The 24,178-nt window shown below is 63.8% G+C and overlaps 1 protein-coding gene across 6 annotated transcripts in view; it reads right to left on the bottom strand.

Annotated features, from left to right (window-relative positions):
* Window positions 1–4,192: 4,192 nt before the first annotated feature.
* The window catches only part of PLXNB2 (plexin B2), a 28,201-nt gene continuing 8,215 nt past the window's right edge, over window positions 4,193–24,178 (bottom strand). For 2 of the 6 annotated variants that reach the window (XM_029953733.1, XM_029953734.1), the window contains exons 2-37: window positions 21,032–21,083; window positions 16,382–17,468; window positions 15,851–16,033; window positions 15,634–15,762; window positions 14,906–15,006; window positions 14,684–14,810; window positions 14,299–14,452; window positions 13,610–13,724; window positions 13,415–13,523; window positions 13,232–13,333; window positions 12,719–12,811; window positions 12,367–12,448; window positions 12,129–12,289; window positions 11,868–12,016; window positions 11,621–11,729; window positions 11,303–11,439; window positions 10,969–11,139; window positions 10,357–10,486; window positions 10,022–10,249; window positions 9,746–9,922; window positions 9,493–9,632; window positions 9,303–9,403; window positions 8,881–9,110; window positions 8,581–8,762; window positions 8,152–8,218; window positions 7,873–8,019; window positions 7,344–7,500; window positions 7,106–7,206; window positions 6,933–7,017; window positions 6,647–6,801; window positions 6,404–6,564; window positions 6,179–6,326; window positions 5,722–5,786; window positions 5,506–5,581; window positions 5,105–5,179; window positions 4,193–5,023 (exon numbers count right to left, since the gene is read on the bottom strand). In XM_029953733.1, the coding sequence (XP_029809593.1) occupies window positions 4,919–5,023; window positions 5,105–5,179; window positions 5,506–5,581; window positions 5,722–5,786; window positions 6,179–6,326; window positions 6,404–6,564; window positions 6,647–6,801; window positions 6,933–7,017; window positions 7,106–7,206; window positions 7,344–7,500; window positions 7,873–8,019; window positions 8,152–8,218; window positions 8,581–8,762; window positions 8,881–9,110; window positions 9,303–9,403; window positions 9,493–9,632; window positions 9,746–9,922; window positions 10,022–10,249; window positions 10,357–10,486; window positions 10,969–11,139; window positions 11,303–11,439; window positions 11,621–11,729; window positions 11,868–12,016; window positions 12,129–12,289; window positions 12,367–12,448; window positions 12,719–12,811; window positions 13,232–13,333; window positions 13,415–13,523; window positions 13,610–13,724; window positions 14,299–14,452; window positions 14,684–14,810; window positions 14,906–15,006; window positions 15,634–15,762; window positions 15,851–16,033; window positions 16,382–17,455 (5,526 nt within the window). In that variant the 5' untranslated portion in view covers window positions 17,456–17,468; window positions 21,032–21,083 and the 3' untranslated portion in view covers window positions 4,193–4,918. Of the gene's footprint in view, window positions 5,024–5,104; window positions 5,180–5,505; window positions 5,582–5,721; window positions 5,787–6,178; window positions 6,327–6,403; window positions 6,565–6,646; window positions 6,802–6,932; window positions 7,018–7,105; window positions 7,207–7,343; window positions 7,501–7,872; window positions 8,020–8,151; window positions 8,219–8,580; window positions 8,763–8,880; window positions 9,111–9,302; window positions 9,404–9,492; window positions 9,633–9,745; window positions 9,923–10,021; window positions 10,250–10,356; window positions 10,487–10,968; window positions 11,140–11,302; window positions 11,440–11,620; window positions 11,730–11,867; window positions 12,017–12,128; window positions 12,290–12,366; window positions 12,449–12,718; window positions 12,812–13,231; window positions 13,334–13,414; window positions 13,524–13,609; window positions 13,725–14,298; window positions 14,453–14,683; window positions 14,811–14,905; window positions 15,007–15,633; window positions 15,763–15,850; window positions 16,034–16,381; window positions 17,469–21,031; window positions 21,084–21,511; window positions 21,532–24,178 lie in introns of those variants that run through there. The other 4 variants (XM_029953736.1, XM_029953737.1, XM_029953735.1 and 1 more) reach the window with 3 other exon arrangements.

The raw sequence follows: 24,178 nt of genomic DNA, 5'->3' as shown, positions 1-24,178 counted from the left end.
GCCGGGGCCGGGGCGCCCGCGCCCGAGTCCGACCCGCCGCTGCTCGCGCTTCTGCCTGCTGGGGTCGGCACTTGCCCAAGTGTCCGCCCGCGTTCGGTCCTCGACCGGGCCCCGCCCCAGCCAGGCCGCCTCCGCTCCCCGCACCCTCCCCTGCCCGCGCCGGGTTCGCGCATCCCTTCTCTCCCCGCTCCTGCAGCGGGCCCTGCACGACACCCCCACCCCCAGCCTGCTCCCTCAAAATCACGCCAGGGGAGCGGTTTTTTCATCGATATAGAAAATACCGCCTAATCGGAACTGGACACTTGGATGGGGCCCCCTCTGGGGTGTGCAGATGGCGGCGCCCTGCATCCCGGGCCAGTCTGGCTTCCGTCTCCCTTGGAGGCCGATCTGGCCTTGGCCGTGTGGTTCCTCAGCTGGTAACCTTCGGTGGTCCGAAGCCAGCCGCTCGCACTGGACTGGCAGTTGTGCGCCGTCCGGCTGCCTCTGGGGAGAAGTGTGGCGGCTGCTCGGGCCTGGGGACCAACCCTGTCAGGACCAGGGACAGCGGCAGCACCAGGGGACCTCGGAGGTGCTGCACCCATAAAATGCTATGGGCCCTTTTTGGTTCCTGGTCCCTTTCCTCCTTCTAAACGCACCCTTGGCTGTCCCTTCTTCCAGGAAGCCCATCCTGACTTTCCTATATACGGAGATGCTCCTCTGTGCATAACCGCAGTTCCGCCTCCCCGCTCACCATGTTTCCTCGTTCGCCTGGAAGGATTATTTCAAACAGGCTGCTGTAACTGAGGGGGTCCCTGCAACTGTCTATTGCTCTGCACCCGCGCATCTTACTTCCCTCTTGAGAGTGACACGTGATCGCAGCTAGCATGGTGCCCAGGACAGACGCCTCCTGGCCCTCTATGTTGGGAGGGCAGTGAGCACTGGCTGGGCTGCCGTCTCCTAGAAAAGTGGGAAATCAGGCTCTGCTTTGCCTGAACTTCCGCCTCTTAAAGACAAACTAAAACCGGCGTTTTCATGTGAAATCTCCTGATTTTTAAATACTGGCAACCAAATTAAAATAAAACATGTCAACGCAGTGCCAGGCAAACGGACATAACTGCCCAGCGAATCAAAACCCTGGCGGGGGAGGAGGCGGGGTGGGGGCCCCCTGGGTTGTTCAGGGGGTTAAGCGTGGGACTTTGGCTCAGGTCATGATCTCTGGGTTTGTGAGTTCGAGGCCCAACGCAGGCTTGCTGCTGCCAGCGCAGAGCCCACTCGGGATCCTCTGTCCCCAGTCTCTCTCTCTGTCCCTCCCCCCTTTCTCAAAAAATAAACATTAAAAGAAAATAAAACGACCCCGGCGAGAGCCAAGAAACCACAAAGAAAGCGATCTGAGTCTCGCGCCGCCCAGCCTTGCGTGACCTCGGCCAAGTCTCGAGCCACCCCTGGCCTCAGTTTCCCCTCTGGGAGCGGGTGCCCGTCGGGCGGTGGTGGGGTAAGGACACCGGTGACGCCCGGCTCCGCGCCTCCTCCGGAGTCCCCGCCTTCCCGGGGGGCCGAGGCGTGCCGAGGTTTTGTGCGGAGTCAGTGGAGCTTCGGCTGAAGGCGGCGGAGGAGGCGCGCCGAGCCCCGGGCCGCGGGGGGAGGGGACGGCCTTTGTTCGCGCCAGGCGGGCGCCCCCACCCCGCCCCGCCACCGAAGTAGGTCTCCCAGGCGACAGGCTCCGCCCCTCTTCCGCGACCCGAGGGTGGAGCAGTGCCGCCCCTAGGGGAGCCTGCGCCCGGCCTCCCCCTACCTGCCCCAAATCCGGGCTGAGCGGTCAGAACTGACCAGAGCGGAGCGGCCTCCCGGGCCGGCTCGGCGAGTCAGGCAGAAGTGGAGACCCTCCCTCAGAATTCTCCCCCGTAGGCCCATCTGGCCAAGCTGCCTCCTGGGGAGGGTCCGGAGGAGAAACCAGGGAGTTTCCGGTGGTGGTGAGGGTGGGAAGAGGGCGCAGTCCTGGCCAGACCGGTCAGGAGGTCCCCTGGAGAGGCGACACCAGTGGAGCGGAGCCAAGCTTTCAGACCGTCCTGCATCCCCGGACCGAGCTCCACTTGAGGGACAAGAAAGGTGGAAGGTGGCCAGGGTGGAGGGTAGGGGTAGGGTGGGTGGGGCCACAGCAGCGATTTCATTTTTGTTCTCAGGGTGATGGGAAGCTGTGCTGGACATTTTCACAGCGTCATCCTGGCCACCAGGTCTGGAGGGCGAGAGAGGCCTGAGCCTGGAGAGGTCGGTGGCCATGGGCGTGGACAGCAGCAGGGAGTGGCAGGTGCAGCAGGTGTCAGGATGGGGCACAAATGGGAAGGCCACACCCAAGAGCCTCCTACCCACACGGAAGCCCTGAGCCTCAGGACCCCCATCCCTGGTCTCCCTCCACCTTCTACGGTTCCCCCCCAATGTCAGGATCCCACTCTGTGTCCACTGTCCCCTCTGCTGTCCCCTTGCTGGCCTCCTGACTGCACTGCTTCCTGAGGCCAGGATGAACTTCCTAAAAAGCTAATGTGGCCCTATCATGGGGGCCCGTGACTTAGGGGAGGGTTCTTGCCCTTAAGCAAGCAGGTGTGGCCTTAGGCTGTTGCAACTAGGAAGGAATGGTTGATGAAGTTGTGTGCCCCCCCCCAACCTTGCCTCAGCCCCCCATGACATCAGCGAGATGGTAAAGTAGAAACAGGAAGGTGGGTCACCCCTCAGTTTGACCTCATCCGGACTACTCAGGGTCCTGTCTAGAGGGCAGGCTCCCTTGCCTAGGGCACCCCCGGTTTAGCATTTCCAGACTGTGCCCCACGGGCCTCTGAGCAGCTGGGTCTCAGCGAAGAGGGAACCTTGTGTGGGTGATAACAGTGTCACTTAGGGGTCCCCGGGGAATGGGACATCCGTGATTTGCCGAGCACCCCTTCTCTGTGAGAGAGATTGACCCTTGCTCCACGGGCACAGGTAGCTAATGATGAAGCCCAGCCTATCCCCAGCCACAGCGATGCCCCAAGTGGGGGGGGACACAGTCCCCGCGGAGGCTACAGCAGCGTGGGCTGGGAAGCAGTTCAGACAGGATGGAACCTGGCGACACGTGAGCACCTGGGTGCAGCCACACCTGGGGTGGGACCGGCAGCATGCCCTTGTTTTGGAGCCACCAAATCCCCTTTCGGCTGGGCTGGAGCACAGGCAGCCTGTCTGTGCCATTTACTGCTGTGTCCTCCGGTCCGGCCCGGTCAGCGTGCACTGAATGGATGACCGTGCCTGCCGCTCTGGGGAGCACATCTCAGTGCTGCCGCCGTGCATGCAACATGGGGGTCGGGAACAACCCGCTTCCCCCCTCCCCCCCAGAATCCTGGACAGCCCCTCCCTGGGGCATGAGGAGGGGCACTACTCAGCCTTACTTTTTTTCTTAAAGCTTAATATATTTTTTTAAAGTTTTCAATGTTTGTTTATTTTAGAGAGAGAGACACACACACACACTGAGTGTGAGTGGGGGAGGGGCAGAGAGAGGGAGACAGAATCTGAAGCAGGCTCCGGGTCAGCAGAGCCTGACACAGGGCTCGAACCCACAAGCTGTGGGATGGTGACCTGAGCCGAAGTCAGACGCTCAACCGACTGAGCCCCCCAGGTGCCCCTACTCAGCCTTACTTTTGTCCTAAGTCATCCTAGGGCTGTTCTTGAGGCCAAGAAGCTAATCCTCATGGCCCCACAGCCTGAAGTTGGGGGACACACAGGGCCCTCTCTCCCAGAGTCACCCAGTGTCTAGTGGGGTCTGCACACAGCAGTGACTTACTGCACGTATGCTGGCTGGACCCCCTTCCTTGGAAAAGAAGATAATAGGTCCCTGAGAGCTCAAAGTCCAGACAGAATGCCCCTGCCATGCCCATTGGTGCCCCTCAGGCAGGAGCAGGCCAGGATGCCCTGGCCACCAGATGGCGCCTGATGCCAGCCCGTCCAGTCTAGAATCACTTTCTGGCTGGTGGAACCAATCCCTCTGGGGGCGGGGGCGCCCAGACCACATCTCTCAGCCCTGGGGCAGCAGGGAGGGCAGGGGACCAACTCAGCGCAACCGTCCCCTGCCCCGGAGGAAGCACGTTCCCCGCCTGAGGGGGAGACCCTCAGGCCAGTGTCCACAGGAGGAATGGGGGTGGATGAGCACGGACAGCAGGTCTGTGGCAGCCGCGGGAGGGACCCAGTCAAGCAGCAGAGTGAAAAAGACAGCTATATTTGATTTACAATTAACAAGATTTACAAAAGGGGAGGGGCGAGGGTGGCCCCAGCGGAGCTGCTGCTGGACCCCTCAGACCTGGGCAGGGCCTCCAAGACGGCCCAGTCTTCTGGGTCTCCTCTGGCCACCTGGGCCCCGACGTCTGACGTCCAGCTTGACCTTTGAGGTGGGGCCCAGAGCACGGAGTCCACCCGGAGTGCCAGCGCCCCGCAGGGCAGGCCGCGTGAGGTCAGGAAGGCTTCGTACCGCTGATCTCCTCCGGTCCCGGCGGGGCAGACAGTCTGGGCGCGAGGCCCTGGGGGCCGCAGGCAAGCAGACCCCACCCGAAGAGGCCAAACCCAGGGATCTGAGGTGGCTGCTGGTGCTCAGGCAGGGGGAGCTGAGGCCCGACTGCCCCCAGCGACCCGGCGCGGCGCCAGGGGCATAAGGCACATTTGCGAATCGCGCGGAGACGTGTCACGGACAACACGTGCTGGCTCTGCGGGAGCGGGCGCTGGCGGGCGCCGGCACTATTGCTCAGGAGACAGATGCTACGGACGCGGAGGTTGGGGCTCCCCCGCTGCACGCACACGCGGATGCCCTGGGCTCTTCCTCTGCTGGTGAAGGGTAAGGGCCTCACCACTCGGCCTCATTTTTCAGGAGCTGCCCAACGCCTGGCACGGGGCATCACGCACCTGTGCCCAGAGTCAGTGGTGGCAGAGGTCAGAGGTCTGTGACCTTGTTCTCAAGTGCAGCTGCGATCTGCTGGAGGCGGAAAGCCAGCTGCATCTTCTGGGCGGCAGGGTCCTCCTCCAGGGCGTTGATGATCTGCGGGTGGGCTGCATCAGACCGAAGGCCGGGCCAGGGGGCTGCCTGGGTGCCGGCCCCCCACCCCGGGACACCCCTTACCTCGTCATAGTACTTCTGTGTGTACTGGTAGAGCTGGTGCAGGGCCACCAGGGTGTTCAGGGAGTCTGTGTGTGCCTGGGGGGTAGGGGAGGGGGTTGGAGGGCGCTGTCCCCAGTGGAGGAGAGGGCTGCCAAGCAGCGCCCCGAGCACAGGCACACACAGGACTACACACACGTAGAAGGCTTACAGGGCCGTGAGATCGCCACAGACACACAGCGAGACACACGGGTCTCATCACAGACACGCGGTCAGGCCAGCTCAGCAGGGCACACCTGGCCCCACCCCGATTCCCCCTCCTCCATAGTGTGGTCTCCTGCCCACTCAGCAGGGGGCTTTGGGGAGAGGTCCGGGTGCTCAGCCTGGGGAGGGTCAGTCGGTGCATCCTCTGCATCTTCTCTTACCCGAGAAATCTCTGCCAAGTGCGTGTTCATGTCCTGGTCGCTGACCTGCACCATCTGCCTGATGCCCTTGTAGTAACTGCAGGGGGGTCGGGGTACGGTCAGGGAGGGGTGGGGCAGTGGGTCCCAGTCAAGGCCTGAACCACCCCCAGGAGCCCCATTGGGTGGGGTCCAGGGTGGGTGCCCAGGGTCTGGCGGGTGGGGGCGGGGGGGACTCACTCCTCCACCATCTTCTTGTAGGTGGAGATCTCCTTGGCATAGAGGAGCTTGTTGCTGGGCGAGTCCTGTGGGGTCAAAGCCAAGAGATGCCTCAGCTCTGACAGCCAGGTTCGCACCGCCCAGGACACCCACAGAGCAGAGGGGGACAGAGGCCCGACTGGGGAGAGCAGGGGAGCATCCAGTGCTTTGGGTTCCCACATGAGGGGAAGGCAGGGAGGCCCCGGGGCTCTGCCCCAGCCCCGGGCCCCACCCCAGGCCCTCTACCTCCCACAGCCCCAGTCACGTGCACCCACCCGCCTTTCTCCTGGGCTCGGCCACACCCCAGATTCCCGGCATGCCCCAAACTGACCTCCCCACCCACATCACACCATGGCTTCCCCAGGCCGCCCGCCCGCCCCGACAGGACTCCTGGACATCCACCTCAGCTCCCCGCCCATCTCCCTCGGCGTCCACTCACGCGGCTCAGCTTGTGCTCTGTGCGTGTGCAGGCGTCCATGAAGGTCTGCGCGATGACTGACAGGGAGGCGTCCACCACCTCATGAACGTGCACGTCAAAGATGAAATGAGGGTTCTTGAGAATGTTCACCCAGAACCGGAGTGGCAAACTGAGGCAGAGTGACAGGGAGTGAGGGGCTGCAGAGACCCTGGAGCAGGGCGGGCGGCAGGGTGGAGGAGCCCCAACCTGTTGGTCTTCCAGATGTGGATGGTGTCCTCATCCTTGATGTCATGTTTCTCCGCCTGCTCGTCCAGGAAGTCGAAGAAATACTTTACAGCTGGAGGCACTGCGTGCCCGGGCGCCAGAACGCTCTGGAAGAAGTTGTCCACAAACTGCTGCAGCGTGCCCTGCGGGGGTGGGGTAGAGGACTCAGCACCACAGGCGGCCCGCGCCGGCCAGGCGGGCCCCCCGCCCCCGCGCGGCGCCCACCTTGACAGAGAGCAGGCGCGTCAAGTAGATCTCAGTGATGGCCTTGGTGCGCTCCTTCTCCTTCACGCTGCCCCGCTTGGACTTGCCCTCGTCTACCTCGTCCGCTGGCCGCACCAGGTGCCACACGCGGTTCTCCTCCTCCAGGAGGGCGTGGCCTGCAGGGAGGCGACCCCGAAGGCCACGGGCTCATGCTCAGCAGCCCCCCGCCCTTCAGGGCGGCACAGGGCAGACGGCCCACGCTGACCCCCAGAGCCCACAAGTGCCCAGGCAAGAGGGAGGGACTCACGCTCTCCGGGCAGATCCGGCTGGCTGTCCTCAGGCTGTTGGGAGACTCCTACCGTAGACAGGATGAGCGTGGCTCCATCCCGGACCTGGGGCGCGTGGTCATGAGAGCGGGCCCCCTGCACCCCATCAAGGCTGGGGGTCCAGCCCTCCCCCTGCCCAGCCGCCAGCACTCACGTTGTAGTGCATGAGGGTGTTGACACGCTTCCACCGGCCCTCCCGCTGAGAGGTCAGGTCCAGGTCTGACAGGATCTGGGCTGTGGACCCAGGACGCCACTCTGGGAGGACACAGCCCAGCTCCTGGAGCCCGGCCACACCCCACCTGGCTCCCTCTTGCTGTCCCTCCACCCCACCGGGCCACCCAGGAGCCCTCCTCCCCGGGGCACAGAGCTGGGCACACAGGGGCCCTGCTCACCGAGGACCACACTGTCAGCCTTCGGCCAGCGGGAGCAAGGCTGTGTGCGGTACACCTGGTCGATGATCTTCTCCTTGACCTGGGAGATGGTGTCGCAGTTGAGAACCTTCACCGGGACAGCGTCGGTGCCTTCGTCCTGCACGATCACGCTCACCGTCTGCCAGGGGCGGGGAGGGAGGGGTCAGCGCGGGGGCCTCGCGCTCTCGCCCCCCGGTGTGGCGCAGCCCGACCTGGCCCTCTCGAACACCCGGCTCCGCGGGATGAAGAGGAGTGCCCCAGGACGGCTGACTCTAAGGGACCCGAAGCCAGTGCCATCTCTGGTGTGCACGCGGGCTCCCCGCCAGGCACACCTGGATGCCCTGCTCAGGGCTGCAGGGGACCCAGGTGCCCAGGAGGCAGTGACGCGGGACACAAAGGGTCTCTCTCCAGGGCATCTCTGGTGGCCAACGCCAGCAGAGGACGCACACCCCTCTCTGAACTCAGGTGGGCCCGTGCGAGTCTGTGGACGGCCCCCTGCCGCGCCACTCACCAGGGGTGCATACTCCACGTCATCCCCCAGCAGCCCTGTGTCATTGAGGGTGTATTTGGCCTTCTTCTGCACAGCGTCCACGGGCCCCTTCTCCACCTGATGCTTGATGGCCTTGAAAAGCTTGTACAGCGGCTCGCCGGCACTGTCCTGGGGAAGGAAGGGCAGCTCAGCCACGGGAGGGACAGGAGGTGCCCCCAAGCAGGGGGGTGTTTGCGGGGAGGATGGAGAGGGTACTGCCTCAATCCTGCCCCACCCCTGGTCAGGCCGCTCGGGACCCACCTTGAGGTACTGGTATAGGCAGATGGACATCCAATTGGACAGCATCCTTTCCACCACCGTCTCGGACCTGAAAGTGCAGAGAGATGTTTCCTGAGGGTCCCCTTTCTGCCCCCGGGCCCACCGGCTCCTCCGAGCACCACAGCACCCTTATCCAGGCCCTGAGTCCCTGTCAGAAAGCACACGTACAGCCTGGCACGAGCAAGTGCTGGACCCCCTTAAAAGTGGGTGGTGTCCATCACCTTCCACCTCATCCTACAGTGAGCTGATGCCAAGGGGTGGGAGTGAAGTGACGGGCAAGAGACCGCCTGCCGCCCCTTCTCCCCTCCGCCCTGCACTGGCTACATCTGCTGGCAAACCGGGTACTGGAATCGGCCCCGTGACACCCCACGGCCACCCACCTCCCGCCCAGCCCGCCCCTACCCCGCACACCTGCGCAGCATCAGCTTGGGGTTCTTGGCCACCACGTACTGCTCCATGAGCTCCAGGAAGAGCGTGCGCATGATGTCCGTGTAATACTCCAGCTTCCCGTGCAGCGCCACCGTCAGCAGAGACGCAAAGTAGACCTTGGCGCGGGCCGAGAACTCGCGCTGGCTCTCCAGGGTGTGGATGAACTGCAAGGGCCGCAGGCCAGAGCCCACCTGAGCACCTTGGCCCAGGCTCCCGCCGGCAGCCGGAGGCTCTGGCTGCCCAACTCCCACGCCCCCGCCCTGCAGACCTGGCCCCACTCACCGTGACCAGGAAGGACTTGCTGTTGAGCAGGTTGGAGAACTGGTAGAGAGCCTGCTCCACCACCGGCCGCCGTGACTCGGGGATGTCCAGCTTGCCCGTGATCATCACGTCCTTGTCGCCATCCTTGGAGGGCAGGAAGAAGACGCGGTCGGTGTAGGTCTTGTAGTCCAGCACAGGGATGCCCGCCTCGTGCACATCGTTGGTCTGGTCCTCCATCTCGATCATCAGGTCTAGGGGGAGGCCAGGGGGAGGCATCCCATCCATGAACCGCTGGCCACCCCACCCCCCTGCCTCTCCAGACACAGCCTCTCCCAAGGCCGTCCTCCCTGGCCTCCCAGCCCCCGAGACTGGGGGACCGCGGGCTCTTGGCAGTGAGCTCCCAGGGCAGTCAAGGACCCCGCCACCCCCGCAGGTGGCCCTACCTGTGAACTCCTTCTTACAGCGGTCCCGCACGCTCTCCTCCAGGCCCTCCAGCTGGGACTTGATCTTCTCGTACTCGCGCTCTGCCTGTTGGCTCTTCCTCCTGGGGGGACACAGGGAGGTTCCTGGGACCTGGTGGCCCTGAGCCTCTGTGTGGCCAGAGGCACCAAGGCAGGAGTGGGTGGGGCTCACCAGTAGCAGTAGACGGACACAACGATGACGGCCACCATGGGCACGATGACCAGCGGCAGGATGAGGTTGAGCGGCACGTCGCTCACCCTCGTGTCATACTCCACACGGCCCAGCACCCACTCTCGGGAGCCAAACTTCACCTGGAGCGCGGACAGGTGTGGCTGGGAGAGGCCCCCTCACTGCCCGCCCGCCCTCCCGCCCTCCCTCGGGCGCACCCCCAGCGCAGCCTGGAGCCCGGCCGACCCGCACGCACAATGAACTCAGGCAGGTTGTGTGTCGTGTCCCTCTTCTGCCGCCGCTTGGGTGGGGGCTGCACCTCTGGGGGCTCACAGTACAGGTCTGTCTCGGTCAGCGTCTTCATGATGCAGCGCTCGGCGCCCACAAAGGCCTCGGCCTCGTGAAGCGTCATCGCCTTATTCAGGTTAGTGCCCTGGGGTTGAGGGGGGAGATCACAGTGACCAGGAGGGCGTCAGGGCCGGGGGGTCGGGGCCGCCTCTCCCGCCAGCCCCGGGCTGTGGCCAGTCCTCACCCGGGCGTGGATGAGCTTGTTGACCTGCTTCTTGACACCCCCCGTGAAGTTCTCAAACGTGGGGTCGGCCACGTACTCAAAGGCACCGGCCTCGGTCCTGAGCAGGGCGCGGTGCCCGTCCATCTGGATGAGGGCCGTGAGGTTGTAGGCCTCGGGCTCGTCGGGGACCGCCGGGGAGGAGAAGACCACTCTGGAGTCGTTGTGGAACATGTACTCGGTGCCCACGACCTGCAGGCCCAGGCCAGGCTGTCAGGCCGCGGGGTACGGACCCCATCCCTACCCCGCACTTCCCAGGGCCCGTGCCGGAGCCGTCTCCGACCGGTACCAGGACTGACCGTTGTGGGCTGCAGAGGCCCGGCCTCCCGCCTCCGCCGCCAGGACTGCAGGGGCTCGGCGATGACCACCATGGCGAATCTCTGGATCAGGCTGAAGCCTTGCCCCGTGACGTTGATGCTGCGGCCACCGCTGGGGACGGGGGACGGGCAGGCCAGGCCTGAGTGGGCGCAGCTCGGCAAGCCAGCTCTGGAGCCGGTGCCCTGCGGAGCTGTGCCCCCGGCAGCTCCCCCACCCACATTCTGGCCACACGGGGGGCTGGGGGAGGGCAGAGCCTGGGGTCCCTGACCGCAGTCTGCAGTCGGTTACAGGTTGCAGGTCTGTGTGAATGAGTGCCTGCCGCGAGGTCGGGGGTTGAGCTCAGAGCACAGGCCCACGGGCGCTGCCACTGCCTGTCAGGAGTGGGGGCGGGGGCCGTGGGGCCTGCTCCTCTGAATTTCTAGGAGGAAGCTGATCTGGGGGCACCCAGACCACACCCACATCCTTGTAAGCCTCGCTGGCGGAGAATGCCTGGGAAGTAGCTGAACGGGATGGGTGTGGTGTGGAGGTCCCCTGGATGGCCGTGGAAGCGGGAGGGACCAAGGACCCCCAGGGAGGAGGGAGGGAGGCCACACCTGACGAAGCTTCGCAGAGGTTCAAAGGCCCGTAGTACCGGATTCTCGCGGTAGGCGAAGATGACACCAGGGCTGGGCACTCGGGAGCCCCCATAGTAAATCTCCAGGGGCAGCTCCCCCAGAGCCGCCTGCGGGCCAGTGACACACTGCAGCTGAGCCCCAAACTGCGTCCTGGGGGTGGAAGTTGCTAATCAGTGTCAACCCCACTCCAGGGCAGTGGGTCAATGGGTCAGGTTGGTTCCAGGGCCCTCTCCAGGTCATAGCCAGAGAGCCCCAACCCCATCCCCAGGACCAGGGCAGACCCCAGATTCACCAGCCCGCAGGTGACACCCACACTTTACAAGGGACGTCATTGAGGGTCACCCGCACGTCTTCCTCAGAGCCTGTGTCGAGGTGGGTGCCATTGATGGTCAGCGTGGTGCCGCCTGCCTGCGGCCCCTGCTTTGGTTCCACGCTGAGGGGCTGAGGCTGCTGTAAGAGTGACAGGTGCACTGGGGTCAGGGTTGGGGCGGCAGAGACCTGACTGTGCATTGCCTGTTGTCAAGCTCCGCCCCACCCCACGCCAGCACACGGCCCTCGGTGGTCATAGCCAGATCCACTCACGTCTGTCCCAAACTGCAAGACCCACTCGGGTCCCGGGGCCAGGCACTACCTGGTAGGTGAACAGAACATGAGGCGGCGAGTGACCCAGCTTCCCGTTGATGTCCACGATGACACCTGCTGTGATGGGCGTCCTTGCAGCCTCTATGGTGCACACGATTCTGGGAGAGTAAAGTCGAGACGAGGTGACTCTCAAGTCCCCCCCCCCCCCCGCCTGCGGGGTGCAGATCCCGTCCTCCTCACCCACCGGCCACCTGCCCCCAGGCCAGGGGAGCACAGACTTCAGGTTGTCCACTCACCGGGTGGACACAGAGTAGCTCTCGGGCTGAAAGGCACAGTTCTGCTCCGCGACCGTGATCCTCTTGACGTCATCCGCTCTGACCCCCAAATTGGACCCCAGGATGGTGACCCGAACGCCCCCGCCCAGCGGGCCCGTTTCAGGATGGATCTGGAATCAGGAGAGCCCGGCTGACCCAGCAGCTGGGGCGGGCTGGCGTGCGCGGGAGCCGGGGCCAGGCTGGAGCTCCCTCCCCCAACCGGCCGCAGGCACGAGGGCTCACCCTGGTGATGACGGGCGGCGGGCACTCGGAGGTGGCATTGCTGCACAGAGCCTCGTACACGCACCCGCTCTGCCCGCCGCACCACACACACTTGTACGCAGGGTCGGCGGCCAGGCACAGGCTGCAGTCGCTCCGGCCAAAGGAGCAGTTGTAGAGGGTGACTGTGGGGACGGTGGACAGGGATCAGGAGCTGCCCTGCCCTCCGCTGCCCGCCCAGCCCCAGCTGCCCACTCCCTACCCTGGAGCTTGCTGTCCACATTCTTGCCGTAGGACTTGACGTACAGGTGCAAGGGCAGCGTCTCGTTGGCGTCATGGGACAGCTGGGGGGACACACAGGGACCGGCTGCACTCCTTGAGCCCACCCAAACTCGAGGGTGACCACTAGGGCCCATGTGGTCCCCTCACAGCCAAGGGGCAGCGGGAAGCTGGAGCCTCAGAGAGACAATGGATCACTTCGATGCCAGGGAGTTGGCAGGAACAGAGACACTCTAAGGCCACACACAAATGGCTGGCCACCCCTCTGCACCCCTCGCCCCCAGAGCCCTTCCTCAGGGTCCAGCAGCCTGGCCCGCCTGCCCCGGGAGCCGTACCTTCGGGGTCCGAAAGAGGAAGACTCCTGGCCCCTGTGTTCCTACCGGCTCCTCGAACTTGAGCAGGTCACTACCCACGTACAGAGAGGAACCCTGCAAGGCAAGGTGGTCAGAGCCCCCATACAGAGCCCCCCGGCCTTCCCCACCCTGCCGCATGCCCAGCGTCCACAGTGCCGGTGCCCCCTCTGTGCCCCACTACCAGCAGCTGGGCACTCCCGCCACGCTGAGCCCTCGGCCACTCCCGACCACGGCCCTGCGCCCTCCTCACCAAGTGTCGTCCCAGCTGCCCAGCCACTCAGCACCTGGAACTCGCTGTCTCCTGCCTATGTTTCCAAGGTCCACTTGAATGTCCCCCCACCCCACTGGACCTCTTGCCTTCTTCTGTCCCCAAATGTATGTGGACCGCCTCCCTCGTGTACAGGGTCCTGAGTCAAGGGAGGCTCAAATGCAGACCAGATGCTCTGACCAGCCCCCATGGCTGCCCTCAGCCAGCACCCCACAAGCCCCTCCCACCTTCACCGTGTCCAGGTTCTTCCCCTGGAAGGTCACGTCCGTCTCATGGTTCATGGGGATGACCAGCGGGCTGGGGTTCAGGAACTGAGGGCAGCTGTCCTCCTGGAGGGAACAAGGCTGGTCAGGTGCCGCCTGGCCGGGGCCACGCCGCCCAGCTCCCTCTCGGTGCCCACGGCCTCTCACCATCTGGGCAGGGACGATGCCAGCCTCGGGGTTGGGGGAGGCCTCCCGACACTCGTGGTAGCGCAGGTCCCACTGGCAGGTCCAGCGGTTGCTCGCGCAGGAGATGCACCTGGAGGAGAGAGGGCGGTGAGGAAAGCAGGGCTCCCAGCAGGGCTGGGGGCTGGGGGCTGGGCACCCGGGCACAGAGACACTCACGGCAGGTTCTCGGCCAGGCTCATGGCCTCCCGGCAGTCATAGAAGGGGTACAGGTGAGAGGTGAGGAAGATGCCGCCGCGTCTGAAGAGCAGTTTGATGTTCACAGCCACGTGGTCTGTGGGTGGCCGAGAAGAATGGCCTCAGACAGGGACCCGAGCTCAGGGCCAGGCTGGCACAGTGGGGGCGCGGCAGCCTGGCCAGAAGCAGAGGCCGAGGGAGGAGATCCCAGCCTGTGAGCGGGGAGCCCCGCAGGGCCCCCCCACTGACGTCGCTTGGGCTCAGCCAGACCTGCCAGCGTTATCAGATCTCGGCTCCCGGGGCCAGGTCCAAGTTGCTCCCCAGAGCCCTGGGCTGTTGAACCCTCTCTCTGTTCCAGCAGGCACTGAGGGCCGTGGATCCTGAATGTCTGGGGCAAGGGACCTGCCAGGCCCCTGACATGTCACTGTGGCCCCTGACTTCACTAGCAAGCCGTCCTCCGCTGGCCCACATTCAGAGCCCTGCAGCGGCGAGTGGGGACCAACAGTGTGTCCTCTCCATCCCTCCACGCCCCGCCAGCTCAGGTAGCCAGAATCAGAACTGCTCGAGAGCCTCCCCTCCATCCTGCACCCCCCGTGACTGCAGGTGCCCGTGACCCCGCGGCATGCGGAAGGGAGAGCAAAGCACCCCCAGTCGCCGGACGGGGGCCTCACCGTGGCCAGGCGGCGTGCCAGGGATGCTACTCGGGGAGTTGCATATGACGGCATCCCCCTCCACACGGGCCGGGTGTGGTGGCGAGTCACCAAAGAGACACAGCAGTTCATCGTCCTCACTCAGGGCCGGGAGGGGACTGACAGTCAGCTGCACCTGGGGAAGGGGCCCGGGCTCACACCAGGACCCCTTTGCCCATCCACCCTTGGGGCACCAGGGGACCTGGGCGGGGCCATCTGGAGGAGAGCCTCCTGCCTGCCCAGCGCCCTGTCCTCAGGCGGGAGTCAGATAATACAAGGCTGGCTATCCATGTCATCCCCAGAGCCCCAGGTCAGGGGACGCCCCGCCTCTGCCCAACACCTGCTCCCCCGCACCCCCACCACGCACCTCCCCCTGGGCCCGGCGGCTCATGTTCTGCGGCTGGGCCCCGGTGATGGCTACGCAGGACTCGTCACGGCTCCACAGCCAGTGGCCGCGCTCCTCGGCCCGTGGGCACTCGGCCCTCCTGGTGCATCTACAGGGGCAGGGGGTGGCCTCAGTCCTGGCACCAGCCAGCCACACCCAGGCCCCCAGGGCAGGGCTGAGACTCCTGGACTCCTGGGCACTCACCGTCCCTCGACGACGCACCAGCCGCAGTAGGGGTCCTGGGAGCTGTGGCACTGTGAGCAGCTGGCGTAGCTCCAGCACTCCTGCACGGGGAGCCGGAACACCTGGGCAGCAGGGCAGCGAGCGGAGTACTGCAGTCACACACCACTGGCCAGCAGCCACTAGCACCTGCCTCTTGGGCCCTAGGTTTTCCTGGGACCACTGGGCTCGGTCTCACCCTTATCTTAGAGCCTAAAAGCCTGATGCCGACTCAAGGCTTGCTGACACGCATCCAGGAACAGCTGCCCTCCAGATTCCAAACGGCCCTGTCCAGTGGCTGCAGCTGACCCTGGACCTGGTGATGCAGAGTCCCAGGAAACCACGGGGGCCCAAGCTAGGGCGCCTCCCTATGCCAGTTGAGTCTCTTTAACTCCGTGCCCAGAGAGAGGCACCTGGCCAACCTGGTGCTCCCAAAGGGATCTTATACTGGTGGGCCTGGCCCATGTCCCCCACTGTCCAAGCTCACTGGGCTGCACAGGGCCCCTTGTCGCCTTGTCCGCCCTTGGACAATCTGAGCACTGACCGGTCCCTTCCGTCAGAATGGGGCCAGGGCAGGGCCATAGACAGGGGAAGCGCCTAAGAGACACAGGATCAGGATGCTGCCAGGAGCCCTTCTCATCCCCCTCCTCGCCTCCCCCTGCACCACCTATCACAAGGGCCCTGACCAGCAGCGCCCCTTCCCCAGGACCCACCTTGTCCTGGGTCATAGCATAAAGACTGGCCAGGTCTGCGGACAGCACCAGGTCGCGCTGGATCCTCTTGTTGATCTCCACGAGGATGGAGCCGTACTCCGCGGAGCTGCCATCCGGCGCAAGGTACACCTGGGAGTGCGAGGCAGGTGCGTGAGGATGGGGGCCTTGTGCAGATGGCCCCGCCTGGGAGCTGTCCTACCCCAGCCCCAGGTCTCACCTTGAGGACCCGGCCATCTGAGGTGCCCAGGAAGGCGACAGTGTGGCCATTCTCCGCGGTCACCGTCACAGCTGTCAGGTTCATGCCTCCACGCTGCAGAACGGCTGTGGCCGTGAGTCCGTCTCTGCTGCCCAGCGGGTAAGGCAGGTGCTCGGAGCCACACGGGAAGCTCTCACTGGCGCCCTGTAGACCACGATGTCAGCGCGGGGCACAGACCCCTGGCGCTGGAGGCCTCTCCCTGTGAGGGCCCCGGGCACTCGTGGCTCCCACACATGCACCCAGGAACAAAGGCCATGCCAGCAGGGACGCGCCACCGCCGCAGGCCCGACACCCAGCACAAGTGATCAGACACCCGGAAGAAAGAAGCAGCACCCACGAGCGGGACCCGACCACAGCGACGCCTCACACATGAACCCTCGCCCCGGGCCCTCACGAGCCAGAGGGACACGGACCAACAGCAAGCAGAGCCACGCACATGCCGGGGGAGGGGGGGGGCGGCGGCCTGCGGGAGGAGGTGCTGACGCCACGTACCGGCCCATGGCCGCCGCACTGGATGTCGCCGTGGAAGGGCTTGTAGAAGGTGTCGCGGCCCGCCTCCCGGGTGCCCGTGTAGCAGGCGTTGCGGTTGGCCTCCATCTTGGCGTGGACCTCGTCCAGAGGGAACAGGCAGAGGCCTGTGCGGGGTCCCCCGCCACTCCGGCCATCCCTGCTGAAGGCTGCGTAGAGCACCCTGCCGGCACTCGGCCCAGCCACAGAGGCGGCCAAGCAGGTGCCGAAGGCAGGGGCCTGGGGGTCCCCGGGGTCGAGGCACTGCAGGTCCGTCTCCAGGTAGGAGTAGTAGAAGGGGTCCTGCTTGCACATCCGCGCCAGGAGCGTGCGGTTTCGGGGCGGGTGCTTGTCCTGCTGGTTGAAGACGAAGAAGACGTAGAGGCCGTCCTCGAAGGCGGCCACGAAGTGCTGCGTGTTGGTGGACAGGTAGCCGGCCTTGTAGGTGGCGTGGTCCGTGGAGGCCTCGAAGGCCTCCCTGCCCTCCGTGCGGTCCAGCAGGCGGGTGCTGATGATGATGCCATTGTCGTGGGGCCCGTTGCCCTTGCCCACGAACAGAACCCTCTCGCCGCCAGGGCTGGCGGCGCTCACCAGGCCCACCGTGGCCACGCTCGCGTCGTTGCTGGCCACGAAGGACTTCTCGCCGCTGCCGTCCTCATAGAAGAGACGCACGGAGATGTTGCTCAGGGCGCGCAGGGCACAGATGCCCTTGAAGAGGCTGCCACACTCGATGAGGCGCTTCCCGGGCGGGTCGAGCAGCAGCAGCTGGTTGACGTTGTCCGTCTGCACGGCCTCGTGGCACTGGCTCGCCTCGATGGGCGGCGTGCACTTCTTGTTGTCCAGGGCAGGGCCCGTGGCCGCCTGCTGCTCCAGCTGGAGGCTGGCACTCAGCTGGAAGAGCACGTTCACTGCCCCCACGTACACCACGCCCGAGGCCTCATCCACTACCAGGTGGTTCAGCTCCGTCTCGCTCCGGAAGAAGTCCAGTTTTCGGGGCCGCAGGCCCGCGCTGGGGCCCAGCAGGCCCAGGAGGGTCAGGGCCCAGAGCTGCAGAGCCATCGCCCCTGGTGCCCTGTGGGAACAGAGAGGGGTCAGGGGAGCCCCGGCCTGCAGGATCCACGGGCGCACAGGAAGCCCCCACTCCAAGAGCCCCTGCAGACCCCGCCCGCACACCCAGGACACAGGCCAGAGAGGGTCAGGGCTGCGCAGCAGGCCCCAGGACACCCGCCCCTTCCCCGCCTTCCCCCGCGTCTGGCCAGGTACACCTGCCGTCCTCCTCCCCAAGGAGACCGTCTCCCGGCCCTTCTCAAGATCCCCCCGAAACACGAACTAACAAGCAGGATCCAGCCAACCGGCACTGTGCGCTGCCGGCGGGGCAAAGCGAAGCCGCAGGACTGTGCCCTGACTTCCACCTCCAGGTTCTCAAAGCGCCTCCTCCAGGAAGTCTCTCAGGCACTCACGAACGTGCACTCCGCACTCCCGAGGACCCCAGAGCTCCAGGCCACAAGCCCAGGACGACCGCGAGGCCCTGGACCTGCAAACGGCCGCCCGCACACCCGTTGTACACCTGGCAGCGCGCGCGGGGCCGTCTGACAGCAAACGAAGAGGAGCTGGAACCAGCGGTGCAGTGAGGGCACGTGCTGTTTTTTTTAAGTTTACTATTTTTTTTAGTAATCTCTATACCCAACGTGAGGCTCAAATGCATGACCCCGAGATCGGGCCGCACTCTTCTGAATGAGCCAGCGGGGCGGACTGGCACATACTTATTTATGTTTGCCCACCAGAGCCACCCAGGCCGCAGCCCACCGCCGCCTCCACATCCGCCTCCCCTCCAGAACTGGCAGAAGAGCCAGCCGCAATCCATGCACCCTGCCTACGCCTCTAGGCCTCTTCTTGGGGGAGCCCGTACGCCCCTCCCTCGAGACCCTGCTCTATCCTGGTCAGAATCCCCCACACCGCCCTCTGCTGGCAGCCTCACAAACTGCCCTCTGCGGACATGCTGGAGCCCTCGCCCCGGCATCCACTGTCACCTTCCCCATCCGAGGGACCTGTGCCTGGCATGACATTTAGAGCCGTCCTGCCCAGGCCACACGCCTGAGTGGAGCCAGACCCAGATGGCAGAAGGCAGTGAGGGGCCCAGGCCCCGTTGTCCCAGACCACCTCCCTGGGTATGCTCGTACTCCCTGGAGAAACAATGACTTTTCTGACACCCTGACTTGCCCTGTGTCCTGTCCATCTCTTCTAAGACAGCAGAAAGGGATCAGCTCTGCTCCTGGTCTCCCCAGGGGGGACGTGGCTCTGGACCACTGACTTTGGGCAAAGCTGTGTTTACTAGAGTAAGTCAGCTTTTTCTCATGGAACCTGTGATTCTTCCATCAAACTAACTTCCTTCTTTGCTTGGGCCACTAGGAAACCCCTGACCAGACTGTGGCTGCTCTCCATCCCCCTGCGACCTTCAGTTCTGAGTGGCCACAGCCTTCCTCAAACTTCTGGAGGAAGTAAAACCAAGAAGCAACCGACCGACAAAGCCTTCCTGCCTCAGGATCACCGCAGGGCTGGAGAAGACACCCCTTCAGCGGGGCAGCCCCCGCCTCTGAGGACCCCCACTAGCACTGGAACAGAAGTTCTTGCCTGGCCCCCGGCGACCCCAGACGCCCTCCTCACCAGCCACGAGAAGAGGAGCCACCCACAGGGTGTCCCCAGGGAGACCGCAGGGTCTCGGGAACCAGCGCCTGGGTAGGGCCAGGGAGAGGTGAAGGTGGCCCAGGGCAGGGCTGAAGGAGGAGAGCCAGGGGGACCCCTCACAAGGGTAGTCAGGTTGGGGAGACTTTATTCAGATAAGATGTCACAAGCCCCTCAGGCCATCCCATTGAATGGCAGGGGGTCCCCACCAGCACAGACTCCTCTCTGGTCTCAACCGCCCATCTGTGTGGAGAGGAGACTGGGGTTTGGGAGATGTCCGGGCATGGAGCTGGGATGCCCAGACTCTGAGACCACGCAGACCCAGGCGCACCAAGAGGCCCTGGACGTTTGGGCACCGGCTGGTACTGCTGGTACGGGTCACTGCCGCCCGTCCCTCCCAGGGAAAGCGCTGGGCCTGGAGGATCCACCCCCTCAGCCCTCCTCCACCCCCGCCCTTAGGGCCGCCTCTACTCTCGGTCCAAAGTCCACTCGGTGGCGCCGGCGAGGGGGATGGGAGGGAGGGCCCGCTAGCCCCTCGGTCTTGTGCCCAGGCTGGCCCTCCCCCACCTGGCTCCCGCTCACCGGAGTCCCCTCGCCGCCACGGTCGCGACCCGGCACCCGGGCCCCTGCTCCCCCCACCCGCCGGCCTGGCTCCCACCCGCCAGCCAGCCTGAGCTCGGAATGAATGGAATGTTCCCGGGGCCCAGGGAGGGACTGCGGAGCGGGCGGAGGCGGGGCACGGGGGCGGGACCGGAGCCCGGGCCACCCGGGCAGCAGTCCGGACACAGGTCACCCCACGTGGACCTACAGAGCCCAGGCCCCTCCGCAGGTCTGCAAGTGAGGCCAGGGATTGAACACCTAGCTGACCTAGTGGGGGAGTTCCTAGGGGCACCCCTAGGTGTTGTAAAAAAGGCTCAAACCCACCCCTCCCTCAGCCCTGATAACTCACAGCCTCGGTGGGACTCAAGAGGCAGAGATCACAGTGCATCAAAAGAATGCTCTGGTCTTTCTTCAGTTAACATCCATTTAACTAGTCCATTAGGGCAGGAGCCCAGCCCTGTCCTCTGCCCTAGGGCCCCGCCAGGTCTGATACACCGTAACCGCTCAGTAATACCGAGTGTCATCAAGGAGAGTGGGACCAGCTCCTGCCACTGGCGTTAAAACTGGCCCAGACCCAGGCTCTCTGCCCCCCTCTGGGTTTGGGGCAAAGTGAGGCTTAAAATCCCAGGGCTGCAAACTACTTACCCCCCACCCATACTGAGCCCATGTCACCCAGGGTGGTAGGAGGGGCCTGGGTCACACTCCAGAGGTGGCAGCTTCCCTCCACTTCCTGGCCAAACAAAGCCTTAGGTGACCTGCCTGGCCAGGTCCCTGAGCAAAGGGTGACCCACCTGACCAGGGAGCTCAGGCCACTGCGGAGGCGCCAGGCAGAGCCGGCAGAGCTTCCTGCCGCTAGCGTTCCGGGAACGGGCGCTTCCTGTTTTGCAGAGAACCCCAGGACCCCTGGCTCACCGGGCGGCGGGGATTTCCTCAAGGGCACCAGCCGGCCTCCTTCCTGGCTAGGGTCCAGAGGTGCACTTCCAAAAAGTTGCACCAACTCTGGCCTGTTGTTGGCCCAGAAAATGTCTGGAAGGACACTCCTCCCCCAAGCCCAAATTCCCAGCCTTAGTGTTCAGAACCCAGCCCCGCTCCAGGCCGGGCTCACTGGAGAGCCCGCCCTCCCGAGGAGAGCTTGACCTCCGAAAACTGGGAAGGGGGGTGGGGGGTGGGGTTGCCGGCAGTGGCCCCCACGGGCCGGGCACTTGGATTTGGGCAGATGTGTGCACACTGGGCCTAGCCAGACCAGGGCCTCAAGGTCACCCCCCCACTTGGTCAGTAGAAAGTACCTCTAGCCTCGCGGCATGGCTGTGGCCCCCCACTGCCTTCCCCAGGTGGGGCCCAGCCCCCACTCACCGACGCTCCGCAGTCCCGCTCAGTGTCTGCTCTGGGCCAGCATCGAGATTCTCTAGGAAGCAAAGGTGCAACAGTGGTCTCACCACAAGCCTGGCCTGACCCCACCAGTTTCCTCTGCTCTGTGTCTGGAGGTCAGGGAGCGGCTCCAGGGATCCCATCTGGCCCTTGCTGTCCTGGCCCAGGAGACCCCCAACCTTCTCTGCCTCCTCCACCCTGCTCCCAGCACACACAGCCCCCTCAGCCGCCAGCCGCCAGGACCCCAAGGCATACACATCCCCTTGGTCTTCCCTGAATACAAGCCTGACACGTCACTGTTTATGCTCAACAAAAGCCGAGGGAAAAGGGGGCAGAAGTTTTCTTTCACTGTAAGTCTGTCGGTATCATCTGCCCTTTTAAAACTAGGTACACACCTTACTTTGATTAAAATATAAATTGCTTTCTGGAAAACGAGCATATCCATGCCCCTCAAGTTCTACTTACTGGCTGTGTGACTTTGGGCAAGTTACTCCTCTCTGGTTCCTCTCCCCGCCTGTAAAATGGAGCCGCAGTGAACCCCCCCAGGAGTTTGTAAGGTTGTAAGGGCCATTCACGAAAAGCCTCGGGAGACCTGTTACACTGTAGCGCTCTGGATAAATATCCATGTGTATCCACAGGGGAGACGTGTTCAAGGCTACTTCTTGGCAGGTTAACAAAATGTGGCAAACACCCAGCATCCAACCAGAGGACCCCAAAAAACAACCACGCTAATGCAGGCGGGTGGTCTATGATGAACCCCATGAAGCCCAGACACCTCAGGATGGCTGTGCCACAGGGCCCCGTGTCTTCATGGCGGTGTATACGGGTGTGGGTTGAACTGCTCAGTTTTAGAAGCCTTTGTTCACACTGAAAACAGGGGCACCGGGGTGGCTCAGTGGGTCAAGTATCCAACTCGGGTTTCAACTCAGATCTCCTGGTTCGTGGGATGGAGCCCCATGTCAGGCTCCTCACTGACAGCAAGGAGCCTGCTTGGGATTCTCTTCCTCTCTCTCTCAAATAAAGGAAAAAGAAAACTAGGGGCGCCTGGGTGGCTTAGTCGGTTAAGCCTCCGACTTCGGCTCAGGTCAGATCTCACATTTGTGGGTTTGAGCCCCGCGACGGGCTCTGTGCTGACAGCTAGCTCAGAGCCTGGAGCCTGCTTCGGGTTCTGTGTCTCCTTCTCTCTCTCTGCCCCTCCCCCTCTCATGCTCTGTCTCTCTCTGTATCAAAAATAAATAAAACATTAAAAAAAATTTTTTTAAAGAAAACTAAAAATAGTAAAGCCTGGGGGCAGGGGAGAGGGGACTGGGATAGCAAAGCAATTTCATTTGCCAATTTTTGAAAAAAAAATTCAAGAATATATTCACATATTGTCTAAATAAAAAGAGGTATATACCTAATAATAAGGACTGGCTCCCCAGCTCACTCCCTGCAGCTCCACTCTGCTTTAGGATATGGCTTTCTTGGTCAACCATCTTTCCTGGCCAATCCTCGCCCGCCGCCCCCCCCCCCCATCCAAGGTCCAGCCACTCCTGCCTGACACTTTGGCTCCCAAACTGGCTGCTCCCCTCCGCCCCACAGCACTGTGCTTTCAGCACCTGCTCCACAAGGACCAGCCCCCCCCCCCCCCCCCCCCCCCCCCCCCCCCCCCCCCCCCGACAGGTGTCCTGTGCAGTAGGCTCCACCCTGGTTGCTGGCTACCTGCATCCTGGAGGCTACCTGCATCCTGCGGCAGGTCCCAGGAGGGGACTGGCAGAGGCAAGGAGGGCGGGGCTGCAGGGTCCCCCAGCCCCTGACTGAGGGGCTCAGGGCTCTGGGCGCAGGGATGAGGGATGTCCTTTTGCCACAAGCACTGAACCCAGCCTTTGTGTAAGGAGCAAAGGGCACTCCACAGACCAGTTCAGGGGCCAAATCCCAGGACGCAGTCTCAAAGAGAGTTGGGTGGGGCGAGCCCAGCCTGGAGGCTGCAGTTGGTGCAGGTGGAAACCGCACTGGGGTCCACAGCACACAGACTGCAGTTCATGCTGACCTGCCACCGTGAAGGGACAGCATGTGAGCCTCCAGGTGCCCTGCCCTCTCCTTCCCCCAGCACAGCGAGCCCAGGAGTCCCCAGCCCCCAGGCAGGGTGTGTGTATGTGTGTGTGTGTGTGTCTGTCTGTCTGTCCGTCTGTCGCAGGCAAAGCCAAGGGAGGGTGGCGTCTTCCAAGGGACACCTTCCTGGGCCCACACAGGCACACACTGCCCTCCAGGGATTTGTCCTGAGTGAACAGCGGATCTCGCTGGGTCCTACGCTGGGTCCTAGTCTCAGACGGTCCCAGAGGCAACCCAGTGACCCAACAACATCCGGCTCCTCCAACCAAAACTTCCTGCACAATGCAAGTTGGAGCCCTCCTTTGCTCAGCCACCCGGTCCTGCGCCTTTCCTCTCTCAAGGGCAGTTCTCTCAAGCACCGAATCCTGCTCCGTGTCTCCCATCTTGTCCATCCTTCCCCCGCCCCCAACGTCAGGCTTTATCTCCTGCTCTCAGGAGGGAGAACCCACAGGTCACCGAGGCACGGCCCTCTCCCCTAGTCACACATGCCAAACACTGCTGCACAGAGGGACCTCAAGGGCAGAACTCCGGAGCCAGACTTCTGGATTCAAACCCCAGCTCAGCCAATTTCCGCCTTGGTCCTGTGGGTTATTTACAAAGCCACACCGGGCGTCAGTTTTCCCATGTGGAATGGGGGTAACAACGACCTCAGGGAGCTGCCATGAAGTGTGACCAAGCCCACGTGTGGAGGTCCTGACGGGCGTGCGTACAGTGGAGGAGGTGCTGTGGTGTCACCCTGTCTCTGCTTCTGCAGTCCCACGTCCTGCCCAGAAAACTCCTACGCATCCCTCAGAATCCTGACACCCCCCCCAGCCCCTAAATTCTGTGGTCTTCTTCGGGTAAATATGAACATAGGAGCTGGCCAGGTAGGAGCGGGCCTGAGCCCAGAGAAACCGGAAGGCAGGGGCATCCCAGAGTGGAGGGCTGGAAACACAGGTGCCCCGCAGTGGCAGAGGGCAGGAATGCCCGGGGAGCCCCTGCCTGCCCTCCACGCCTCAGCCTGATGGGAACGGGCGGTCCCTTCCCAGATGGGACCCGTGC

This window comes from Suricata suricatta, chromosome 10 (genome assembly GCF_006229205.1).
Source record: "Suricata suricatta isolate VVHF042 chromosome 10, meerkat_22Aug2017_6uvM2_HiC, whole genome shotgun sequence".
Classification (NCBI taxonomy): domain Eukaryota; kingdom Metazoa; phylum Chordata; class Mammalia; order Carnivora; family Herpestidae; genus Suricata; species Suricata suricatta.
The sequence above is the reverse complement of the archived record's forward strand: the minus strand, read 5'-3'. Positions and strand labels throughout refer to the sequence as shown.